Genomic DNA, 12,418 nt, shown 5'->3' with positions numbered 1-12,418 from the left:
CTTTCATTTTTAAATACTTTTTTTTTGTTCATTTGGCCTCTTCATGTTCTTTTTCATAAATATAAGCCTGTAGCTCTTTTTTTACACCTACTACCTGTTTGTATGCCATGTTCTTCAGTGTAAGAAGTAATACAATTGGAATTAGTTTAAAAATAAACAGTCAAAATGTCCTGACATGACTTTTACTTGATATGGTGCTTACATTGGCAGAATGTAGGACATGTAAATGCAGCACTGGCAGTTTGCCTAGCCAGCAAGTGACTCACCTTGGAACTTGGAATAACTCTTTTGCGCAACATGCAGTCAGATCCATCGGGGGGATGGATCTGACTGCATGTTGCAGAGAGATTGATATATATGGGGGATATCAATCTCTCTCTCTTTCTTTATCTCTGTTGTGAGGTGATCTACACACCGTTTTACGGTAGCAGGAATCAGCCCTACCACTATGTGTTACCTGCTGTATCTAGAGCTTCCTCTACCTACAACACACAGCCACAGCAGCTGCTACAGGACAGTTACAGAACAACTACTAGTGTTACACAGACATAACAGACAGCAGCTGAGGGAAATAAGGGCATGAGTAGAAGAAAAAGAGAAACAACCTTGGGCAAATCCATCTCATCATCAAAGGCCCTGAGCTGAAAGAGAGCAGAGGGTTTGAGGGGTTAGATAACAACACAGGTGGGAAGAAGCTCAGGCAGAGTTCAAAATACAGCATGTCATGTAAGTCACGTGAGTTAAGACTGTGAACATACTCATCAACAACACAGATTAAAATTGTATTTTTGAATGGGTATAAGCCATGTTGAGCAGAATTAGTGCAGTGTCATATAGTGATAAAGCATTTCTGTGTAAGTGAGCAGTCCTGCCTTACTGACTATGAGGTGACTGTGCAGGAGAAGAAGACCAATACCCCTCAAAATAAGGGCACTTCTGGAGTGTAAAAAGTGTGCGTGTGATGCAGTGATGCTGCTTTTATACAACTACACCCCTGTTTCAGGGTTTCCATAGTTTCTGAAATCATTCTGATTTTGATCATTTGTGTTTCTTTTATTTAAACAGTAGTTCCTGCAAACTTGATATTCTTCTCTGAAAAGAAATGCTATATCTTTTATGTATGCACCAGCATCAAAATACCTTTTGAAAAAAAGAAATACAAACTTGACACATTTTCTATGTGTTTATGCATGATATACAGTATAATAAAAAGTATTGTTACAGTCATACCGTGCTCATAAAGTACATCACCCCACCATAAGTGGCCTTGCAGCTTCCCCTACCTTCTCTCCATAGCCTCGGTCTTTAGTCATCATCTCGCGCAGCGTTTGCAGAACTTTGATGCACAGTCTCTCCTCATTTTCCTCCAGCAGCTGCTTTGTATGTTTGATCAGCCTGCACGGGTACATTAGCTCATAAATCTCATTTGTAATGAATATGCTTACCCACACAGCAATAGTAGACATATTGAGCTGAGGAAGATATTTTCAGTGCTTACTTGCATATAAAACCTCCGCTCTCACACTTCTTGCGTGAGTCTGTGTTTTCAGGGAAGAGCATCTCGGGACGATGCAGCACATCGACCAGAACTGACAACTCAGCTTGGACCAACGGGCGCAGACGGTCCTCAAGAGCTGACACAATGTCCTAGAGGTCAGCCAAAGACACAGTCTTACTCCTCTAACAATTTAACACACATGAGTAAGCACAAATGCTCAGAAATACTCTACCTGCAGCCTCTCGATGATGTTCCTGTAGTCCCGTGAAGCAGTCACCACAGAGTCTCTGCGGGCAGCATTGCGAGCCGAGAGTCTCCAGCTCATGGCCGTCTTCTGGACAATGTTGTTGGATTTCACAAACAGGTTGCTCACCTGGTTGTCCAGGTCCACAGGGATGGCTATTGCTCTGCCTTTGGCTGCCGGGTACAAACAGAAATGCACACAAGCAGTGAGTCGAGATAAATCAGCTCCAGTATATTTTATTTAAACTTTTGCCTTACTGGTAAGTGGAATAAAGAAGCATTACTTAAAACAAGTTGTGGACTGTAACTAAAGACTTAACTTGTGTATTAACATTTTCTGCCACTTTATATTTCTGTTCCAACACATCTCAGAGGGAAATATTGTTGTTTAGAGGATAAAAGTACTTCTTCCATAACTGCTAAACAGAACTGTTAACTCTACTGATATACTGATTCAAACTTTAAAAAGAACGGGCTTGTGAGACAGCCATCGATGTCAGGATCTTGATCTTACCGACATCAGAGAGAACCTTGATACAGGTCTCAACACAGCCCTTCTGAACTGGGACCAACCAGGTGCAATGGTAGATCCTGAACACTGCCTGCAACAGCTGCACAAAGACTGGCTGCCGGGTCTGAGAGGAAGACGCAGGGAAAAAGCAGAGGGTGTAGATTATTATATTTAACTGGAATAACTGATCTAGTCTTTAAAGAAAGAAAGATGTCTCCTGGCAACATGAAAGATACCCATCTGTTGTCTACAGTACAGCACCAACAAACTGCACGATACTGGGCTTTGATCACACACACAAACACACACCTCTCTACACAGTGATGTAGCTCAGCTGGTGTGACAGCACCTGCAGTCAGAACAGCATGCTGACTGAGTTGTGATTTGTTACCTTTGAAGGACACCCATTAATCCCCGAGCAGACATTAACCAAAACCTTCCCCAAATGAGTTACCTCTCATAAAACTCACACACAAGAAAATAAATACAAAAAGGTAAAGAGTGTTCTCGTACACCCAACAATGATCTTAAATGCCCAACTCTGTGTTTTTGCAGCTAAATTGAACAAATACCTGACATATTTTTCCCAACAGAGCGGCCTGCAGCAGAGGATACAAGCAGTGACACATCAAACAACCTGGTTGCTTCACAAACACACTTAACTCATTACTGTACAGAACAGAGATAACTGCAACATGCAAAGATTAGATTCATAAAACAATGTGATGTTTTTTGTAAAAAAGTGTGGGATGAGAGTCCAAATAATGTTTCCTTTTTTGTTTTAATGTTCACTGTAAAAGTATACCACCAAAAAATATATATCTTGTGAATGAAAGACTATTTCTATGAATCTATGACAGTTTCTTTATATGGTAAGAAGGGAAGCTTTGTATGTGTAGAAAGTAAATGATTTATCAGCACAACAGGATGCCATAAACCACAATTGCAACTAACTGATTTTAACTTTGTAATGACCGACTACCTCCGAGGGGCCGTTACTAACACTGCTCTGATTAACACTACCTAATAGGACGATAAGGGGAACATTCATTCTCCTTCCCCACTGGTCAAGATTTAATTATAACCAAAAATGTCTGAGAAACTCTACGGAATAAATTATTTTACCACTTAAGGAAGCACCAGTGGATGGGTTGGTTCTAATCTAAAAGTCAGACTTATGAATGAAGGGTTTCTCTATAGTCAAGCTATTTGGTTAAAATCACATTAGGTAGCTAATACTCTCTTTATCTGTACTTACATTCTTTGGGACGTCCATTTAGACAACTATGCTATAGACATGATGCCTGCATGTCAACCATCTATCAAGTCCCCCCCACATATTATTAAAAGGGTCTTCAACACAGTGGCGGTTCTACGGGGTGGCACGGGGTGGCAGCTGCCACCTCAGAAAAATACCTTGCCACCCTAGTTGCCACCCCAGCTGGCAGCTTTGTTTTGAAAGAAAAGTTGTGGCTCATCGGACATTTATGAGAGAAAGTCTCTAATGTCCGAGTGCAAGTGAATGCAGCACAAGACGCGAGCCTTGTAACCCCTCCCTCGGCCCTGGCGCGAGCGATGAAATGTGATTGGCGGCGATTTCATTTGAACGGGACGGCGCAAAACGAGAAGCATTCGGATCCAAGTAGACTGAAGGAATGAGGTATTTGCGGTCTACAACGACAGAGAAGAGACCGTCAGTGTGGCTGTACTCAGCATTGAATCAAAACGCACTAAAGCTTTAGATCTTAATCAGTTTGTGAGGCGTTTTGCTGAACAAGATGGTAATAGCCGCATTCAGCTGTTATAGACAACTTGATGCTCTGCTCACTGATGACTCGATGAGCATAACAAACTGTTAAGATGATGACCTTGTATGTGTGTATTTTTCTTTTCTTTGTGGGGGTCTGCCCCCAAAAAACAGTTTCAAGTCCTGAGGAAGGTAGGGGCATGATGAAGTCGCCTCTTGGCCCTTCAGCCTGGGTCCGGTGTAGGGGCTGCTAGCGGGCCGCCTGCCCCCCCCCCTTCGGATGACGCCCCTCCTTCGGTTGGCGCACCTCCTTCGCCTGTTGCTGGTACAGACTCGTCGCCAGGTTTGGCTGGCCCAGTCACCACTAACGGAGGCATGTAGGAGAGTCCTCCGTAGCGTACCAGTCGAGCCAGGGGAGCTGTTTGGGTCAGCTGCCATGGAGGCACTGGAGTGTGCTGCCCAAGCTAGGCAGACCAGGCAGCAGCTCTCGGGTCTTCGTAGACCTGTGCCCACTCCCAGCAGGCCCAGGGGCCGCTCTAGCAGCCGCACTCAGCCGCCGGATTACAGGGGTGGTCTGCAGAGGTCTTAGCGGCCCACTCAACTGTCTCCCAATGACTTTTGTGCCCCAGGTCGCCCGCCTTCCAGACGGCCTCGTGCCCCAGAGCCTTACCGGCGCCCCCCAAGGGGCTCCAGGGGCCAGGGGGCTGGGCCCTGAAATCCCGGGGGCGGTCGTCGGCTGCATTCTCAGCAGCAGCTCAGTTACTGGGCGGTCTGTACTTCCGACCCTTGGGTGGTTTTCACCTTAACCCAGGGGTACGGACCGCAGCTCCGGCCCCTAGCCTTTGGCTGGGTCTAATTGACAGTTGTCAGCGATCCGGCAGGGGCCCTAGCTCTGGCCCAAGAGTTGTCCGTCCTTCTGTCCAAGGACGCAATCGAGCCGGTAAGACCCTCTGCTTAGCCCAGGGGGTTCTACTCGGTGTACTTTCTCGTGAGCAAGAAAGTCGGCGGATTTCGCCCGATCTTGGACCTCAGAGGAATCAACAGATTCCTGAAGGTGCTGCCATTCTATATGCTGACCACTGCACATGCACAGGTGGAGTGGTTTTCAACCGTGGACTTGATGGATGCCTACTTCCACGTGGGCCGGGCAAGATGGTGCCTTATATTCAGTTCCTCCGGCCCTTGGGCAGACTGGCGGCTGCCTCGGCCGCTGGGCCCTTAGGCCCGCTGTCGTTGCGCCCCATGTATATGTGACTGAACAGCCTTCACTTGGACGCCAAGTGGCACAGGCACAGGGAAGTCAGGGTGTCGCAGCATTGCCTCCACTCTCTGTCACGCTGTAGGGGCAGGGCCTATCTCCTGATGGGCGTGCCCATGGGCGCCATCCCATCCCACCAGGAGACCATCACCATAGGTGCATGTCTCTCAGGGTGGGGTGCAGTCCGGCAGGGCAGGACTGTTCAGGGTCAGCGGTCCGCCCGGGAGGGTGCACGCCAGGTCAACGTGCTAGAGCTTCGGGCTGTGCAGCTTGCCCTAACGCACTTTCTACCCCAACTGGGGGGAAAGAATGTGCGTATTCCTTGGGGACAGCATGTACGTTGTTGCTTAGACAACAGTCCCTTCTAGATAGTGGACGTTCTCACTCCACTCTGAATTTATGTGGCTGCCATTTCTGCCCGACATGTTCGGGTCGACGGCGCCACGGCGGGGTGCCACAGGTCGGTGTCCCTCTTTATGAGAGGGTCTTTACGGCAGCGTCCCTCTCGCACCCCGAGGGCTCCGGCTTGGGACCTGCCCCTGCTGCCGGATGCCCTATCATCTCCTCCCTTCGAGCCCCTGGCCCAGGTGGGGCTTAGGTGGCTGCCCACGAAGGCAGCATTTCTGCTGTATACGGCAGTGGGAGCAACTCTTGATTTTGCCCTGGCGGCACTAAAGGAGGTTATGCCCTCTAACCAGTGGCTGCCCCACTGGGTTGTCGATACCATCTCACAGGCTTACGGGGCCAGTGGCCGCCACCTGCAATCGGGCTGAATTGCCACTCTACAAGGAGCATCTCAACATCTTGGGCTGCCCTGAGGGTGGTGCCCCTGGAGACCATCTGCACCGCGGCGTCGTGGGCGTCTTCTGGCACATTCTCCAGTTGTCATCAGGTCAATGTCGCCACTCCCCATTCTTTGGGCGTGGTCCTTTTGCCGAGCTCCGCTGCTTCCAGTGGTGAGCAAGGGCTTGGATTCTTCATGACATTGTTGGTATAAGTCATCCAGTGCTTAAAGCACCGCCTCTGGCGGTCAGTAGGGAAGAAATAGAATGATAGTTACGGCTGTAACTACGGTTCTATGAGTCCCGGATGACCGCCAGAGTTTCCTGTCACTCAGAATTCTTGTGTGCTCGCGAGAAGATTCTGGGAACAGATCCTCTGACGACACCGGCTGATATAGCCGGTGTCACGTGGGTCACAGGTGACTTTGTTGTTATTGGTACTCGAGCTGCGCATGCGCGCGATGGACATATCCAGTGCTTAAAGCACCGCCTCTGGCGGTCATCCGGGACTCATAGAACCGTAGTTACAGCCGTAACTACTGGTTCATGACCTAACAGTCGTAAAATACACATTTAGGTAACATGAATCCAATATATTTTAGGCAAAGATAAATTGGCTTATTAAAAACAGACAACTCTTTTTACACAACACCGATGATGGTCTACCTGTTACCCATCAATCCTTTTGCAATCATGTAAACTATAGCTAAGCTATGCTTAATAACTGAGCTGCACCTACTATATCAGTAGCAGTATTATTCTTTTAATAGATTATAATTGTCTGCAACATAAGAGGTATATTTATACTAGGGCCGGGACTTTAACGCGTTAATTAAGATTAATTAATTAAACAAAAATGTACGCGTTTAAAAAATTAACGCATTTTAATCGCACTTATTTTTGCACCGCGGAACGTTTCTCACTGGATGAGTTTCAGGGGTACCGATTATACTGGAGCACCAGAGTCCTGCACGGGTCTGATTTTCAAGACCCGCTCCCGCCCCGCACCCGCGACGTGCAATACCGAACCCGCCCCGCTACCCGCACATATTGCCAATTAGTTCCGCAACCCGACCCGACCCGCCGGCACAAGATCCGCAACCCGACCCGAACCCGCATATATATATAAGCAGTGAAAACGTGCAATTATTAACACACGCAGTTGCATATTTGGCTCAAAAAGCCTGGGATGTTGGTTATTTTCTGCATCTAGGATGACACAAAAAGCCTCCCAGACGTTGGGTTTCGCTCTTGAGGAAGAGTTATTGAAAATGCTGTATTCTCCGCTAGAGAGCTTCACCTCAGCCATTTCGAATGTGGCGCGCTCAGCAGCAGATAGATGCGCTGCAGAGGTTATGATTATGCTCGGTCCCGCGGGGGAGAGGTCTGAGGATTTAAACATTAAACTAAATTATTATTATTTAAATATATTTATTATGCAACACCCCCAACCCGACCCGCATCATCTTTGTTTTACCCAGAACCGAACCCGGAAAAAAGCGTTTGAAAAAATACCACCCGCAAATCACCTTTTTTGCGGGTCACCCGTCGGGTACCCGCGGATACCCGACCCGATGCAGGACTCTGCTTCAGACAACAACAAACCACAGTGAACAATTGTCAAACATGAACGAAGAAGCTGATGAGACCGCTTTGGTTGGCCCCGTGAATGGGACATTTTTTTTTTTTAAACGGACGGATGGAAGCGTCAATAAGAGCACGGTTGTTTGCAAATTATGCAAAAAGGAATTCGCATATCACCGCAGCACATCAAGCCTCAAGTATCACCTCAATGCAAAACATATAGCAGCTAGCGTGGAAGCTGGCGTGGACGTTAGCCCGACTCGGAGTACAAGGACCCACACCCAATTCGCGTTGATCAAACAGTGGCCTATGCAACAGAGAGATTTTATTTTTCATCAGGATATTGGAAGAATAGGAGGGATTGAGGTCAATCACTGGCACTTTTTTATTTTATTTTAAATGGTACACTTTATGTTGAACTATTTATTACGTTGTTGGTGCAACTGGCACTTTATGTTGAACTGTTTATTGTTCTGGCCAAGATTATTGAGAGAGTTGGACTGAAATTGATTAGATTTTTTAAATCAACTGTTGGTAAATCAACAAAGTCTGTTATGGCCTCTGAAGCAACAGAGAGATGTTTTCTAATAATTCTAATTTCCAATGTTCTGAATGTACTTGAAAGTATTGTGTTTTACTTAAAAAAAAAAGTGTTATAGTTTACAGAAGGTCTACCTACCTATAGGCTACCTGAATCTCTGAAATGTACTATATTCCTAAATATGCTATTGCTACACTTTATGGCAAAAATTGCATTTTTCTGTTGGTCTTGGTTAAGTACCACCTTGAAAAAAATAAACAATGTTTTGTTGCTTAAGCTTATGTATTCAGTCATTATTCAATGGTATACTAAAATCCATGTGAAAAAAATTGCTTCTCACTGTTCTCAGGTCAAATATTTATATGTGATTAAAAATGCGATTATTTTTGATCAATTAATTACAAAGCCTCTAATTAATTAGATTAATTTTTTTAATCGAGTCCCGGCCCTAATTTATACATTACATTTTAGGCCACCCTACACATTATTGTAGTCCCAGTTTAATATGCAACTAAATGTTATTCATAGATAGGGTTCCTCGGCCTGCAAACCAAAGAAGGCCCCTGAATTAACAGCTTAATGGTAGGGTTTGGTTCTTCATTAGTATATTCTGAGAAGGATGACCTTTAACAAGAACGGGCACAGGACATTTCAGACATGCTGTGTGAGTCAGAGATCATGTAAAGTCTATATTTAAAGTTCATAGCAATACGTTTACATTACACCTGTTTTTGTTAAAATACAGTACATCATGTTCAAATCTGCATGTGTGACTACAACTGATGTCACAGGGAACGGTTTATCTCAAGATAATTTGTTTTAACAATGTGTAAAATATAACACTTTTTACAAATACAAATAAATTATAAATAAACTCACAAAAATATTTGGGCAATATATAAATTGATTTGTAATTCACAAAAAGGTTTCACAAATATACAAAATATTAGTTAATACATTAAATTAATTGATAAATACATGACAACCATTTGTTAACCAATCTTCCCAACAATTGCACTTCCAGTTTTTATTCATAAAATGCATACTTGAAGGATATGGTAGGATTTTTGCCCAAACTGGGGGTAAGTTTGTTTCAAAACAAACTTGTTTTGGGTAGATTGCAAATCCACAAGTTTATATTACATTTTAATTGGGGAATTTTTCATGATATAGATTTGTATTTCAAGAACTGTTTCGAACTGGCTAAATAATTTATGAGCCAAGAAACCTTTTTGTATTCATGAATAGTGTATTACTTTTACGGATTACAAATTAGCACATTAAATGCTGTCAATCTGTTCAAATACTATTGAGACAAATAAAGGCCCATATTTATCAAACATACATTAATCAAGTATTCTGGCCTAGCTCAAAGCATTTTTATTTGGATTAACATTGGGTTAATTTGACCATTTACTCTCGATATCACTGAATGTGCTTTTAAACTTCAATGTATTTTTTCTTACACAGTGTTTTAAAACCCTAAAGACATGTTGTGGTTTCTCACCTGCAGGCTGGTGCTCTGGTCAGAAAAAGGCGAGCTGAAGAAAGTTGTTACAATGCTCATGACCGTCTCCGTCACATATTGCTCCAGAATGATGTCTGCATGCTTACGGTCACTTGTATTGTTGCACACCTGTAGGCACCAAAACATAAAAAAAAGCATTTGATTTATAAATCCTTATATTTTAAATTAGGTGACAAGTAGCCAGAGAAAATTTGGATATTATTTACCCTGCAAATGTCTACCAAGAAGTTCTCAAAGAGTTTCCACATGTGATTAGAGGTGTAGATCTCCTTCATTTCCACCTCAGTGTCCACATAGCAGTGGTTCAGGAAGTTGATATAGGCAATCTTCACCTGAAATGTTAAGATTGAGTTTATTGTTAAAATGCAGTGATGGTCAAGGGTTTTTGACAGTCAAAATAATAATAAAAAGAATATTCAAGGAGAGAGTTGTTTTGTGAATTGTTTTATGATGGTTTCCTGAATCTGCTCCATATCTGGCTTATCGTTTACTTTTACAGATGCAGTCAAATCTTTGTTTCACCTCAGGGATGCAGTCCTCATGGGTCACCACCCGCACTATGTCATCCAGGGGTAACAGAGAGTTACACTTGATCTCTGTGTAGACATTCTTTCCCTCAGTGCAGACAGCCAAGAGCTCCACCAAATGTATGTGGTACATCAGAGGACTGTTCTCATCCATGCGGTCCCGCTCTGATCGCATCATCTGGACCAGTGTCTGGAAGGAGGCGCGGTCATTATAGAAGACCAGAACATCCTCGCCAGCATTCACCAGCTGTAGGAAGAAACAAAAACACACAATTACATCTGGGAATCAGGAGACTGTAGCATAGTTCAAACATTCGAAAGATGGTAACAAGGCTTGACCTCTGCCATGACGATGTCCTGACACTTTTTGATGAATTTATTCTCTGCTTTGACAATAGTCTGAAGGAACTTGAGATACTGCACGTTGCGGCCGTGTGTTTCGATGCAGTGGACAAAGTGCTGAACCACACGCTCATTGATCTCACTGCACAGCTGGAAGTTGTTCATGAAGATGTGTTGCATGGTGATAGCTTCTAAAATCTGAAAAACAAAAAAGGAGCATGTTGGGAATGATAGTACGAGGGTAACACTGTGCAACCTGGCAGGACTGCTCACCCCTGGGTTGAGGAAAAGATTGATGTGCTTGTGCAGCAGGGCCTGGTTCTGCTGGTTTCCTGCGCAGAAATTCTGTAGAAACTGGTGAGCTAGCTTCATGATATCCTGCATACGCAAGTCTTCTCCCTAGAGGGGAAACAAGCTGATGAGAAGTTGTGTCTACTTGCCATTGAGAGGTTTTTTTGAAAGTGACATTCATTAATACCTTCTCGTATGGGATCTGTAGGAGCTCCAGGACGACAGCATGAGCCCCCATGTTCCTCAGCAGCCTCTGTTGCTGTTTCTTGCTCTTTCTACCCGACAGGCCTTCCTGGACACAAAGCCTGCTGAGCCGCAGCAGGATCTGAAAAAGAAAGAAAGAAGATGTGTTATGTTGAAAAGGGTCTATAGAGCTGTGAAACAACATTTGCAACAGAGGCCGATAAAAGCTTGTTAACCGTACTTAAAAGTAAGAGAATTACCTCCTTTACTACCCTGTAGTTGTAACTGCTGGTGCTTTCTGCTTTCTTCGGTTTGTCTGTGCCCCCTGAGTCCCCCTACACAGTATAACAGACACAAAGCATCAGGGAAGAGACCATACCCCTCCCAACAAGTTATCTTGTGGCAATAGGCTTTTCAGTGTTTGTGTGCAATTCTTTTGATGTACAATATAAATCACCTTTTTATGCTCTGATTCAGAGGAGAGCCCCTCTCCAGCGTCCATGCCCTCGTCTGGCCCCTGCCTCTTGTACACCCAGAGCTCAGACTTCTCTACAATAGAGCGAAGCTGGTCCAAGTCTGACTTTATTTGCTTGTAATTTTCCACATCTTGGCTGGTGACCAGCAGCTGGACCTGCAAACACAAATGTTACAATATCAATAACAGAGCAGAAAGATATCAAGAAGACGCTGATTCAAGCATTTATTTGAAATGCATTTGGGGTTGTATGAAAGGTGGTTAAAATAATGACATGCACAACAAACTAGCTCAAATGGTGTGATATCCATTGCTTCAGTTGTCGCTGTATACCTGCTTAAAAGCCTGCAAGACCTCCTGCCTCTGGCTGAAGTGCCTAAAGAGCAGGTGGAGGGCTCTGGACACCAGAGGAGGATAGTCATGCATGGTTAAGTGAAGAAGGACCCTCAAAAAGGTACGGCCACCTTGATCATCCAGGTCCAGAGGGGTGTTCTCTTCACTAGACACATAACACAAACTGAAATAAAAAACACATCTTTATGTATTTCTGACTTTTCATGTATTTCGACTGGGTTTACCTTCCACCAAATATCCCCTCTGCCTGCTCTTCGATGTGTTCGAAATCCAAAGCCCCTGGAATAGAGAAAACAACTAATGTAACCAGCAGAGTCTCTTTTATTGGCCCAGCATCTTTCTAAAATGCAGCCATGAATGTTACCCTGACCTGGCATGTTGTTCGGTCCTTCCACTGCCCCAGTTACAGACAACTCAGTTTGGGAGTTACTCTCATCAAACTCCCTCTTGAATATAGACAGCAGGCAGGAGATCCTGTAGTCCAGCCGGACATTCAAGATGAACTGCAGGGCCGGGCAGAAAGTTGTATATGAATGTTTTAGAGGATGGAAGTA

The 12,418-nt window shown here is 44.4% G+C and overlaps 1 protein-coding gene across 4 annotated transcripts in view; it reads right to left on the bottom strand.

Moving 5' to 3' along the window:
* The window catches only part of itpr1a (inositol 1,4,5-trisphosphate receptor, type 1a), a 70,468-nt gene that overhangs the window by 32,759 nt on the left and 25,291 nt on the right, over positions 1-12,418 (bottom strand). For 2 of the 4 annotated variants that reach the window (XM_079684856.1, XM_079684857.1), the window contains exons 24-39: positions 12,235-12,367; positions 12,089-12,143; positions 11,844-12,009; positions 11,493-11,666; positions 11,296-11,370; positions 11,040-11,177; positions 10,835-10,960; positions 10,559-10,759; positions 10,215-10,466; positions 9,899-10,024; positions 9,672-9,800; positions 2,256-2,376; positions 1,731-1,915; positions 1,499-1,647; positions 1,284-1,395; positions 606-641 (exon numbers count right to left, since the gene is read on the bottom strand). In XM_079684856.1, coding sequence (XP_079540982.1) covers positions 606-641; positions 1,284-1,395; positions 1,499-1,647; positions 1,731-1,915; positions 2,256-2,376; positions 9,672-9,800; positions 9,899-10,024; positions 10,215-10,466; positions 10,559-10,759; positions 10,835-10,960; positions 11,040-11,177; positions 11,296-11,370; positions 11,493-11,666; positions 11,844-12,009; positions 12,089-12,143; positions 12,235-12,367 — 2,178 coding nt within the window. The remainder of the gene's footprint in view (positions 1-605; positions 642-1,283; positions 1,396-1,498; positions 1,648-1,730; positions 1,916-2,255; positions 2,377-9,671; positions 9,801-9,898; positions 10,025-10,214; positions 10,467-10,558; positions 10,760-10,834; positions 10,961-11,039; positions 11,178-11,295; positions 11,371-11,492; positions 11,667-11,843; positions 12,010-12,088; positions 12,144-12,234; positions 12,368-12,418) is intronic. The other 2 variants (XM_079684858.1, XM_079684859.1) reach the window with 1 other exon arrangement.

Source organism: Notothenia rossii (genome assembly GCF_949606895.1).
Source record: "Notothenia rossii genome assembly, chromosome: 5".
In the NCBI taxonomy this organism is placed as follows: Eukaryota; Metazoa; Chordata; class Actinopteri; order Perciformes; family Nototheniidae; genus Notothenia; species Notothenia rossii.
This window is presented reverse-complemented; position numbering and strand designations above follow the sequence as displayed.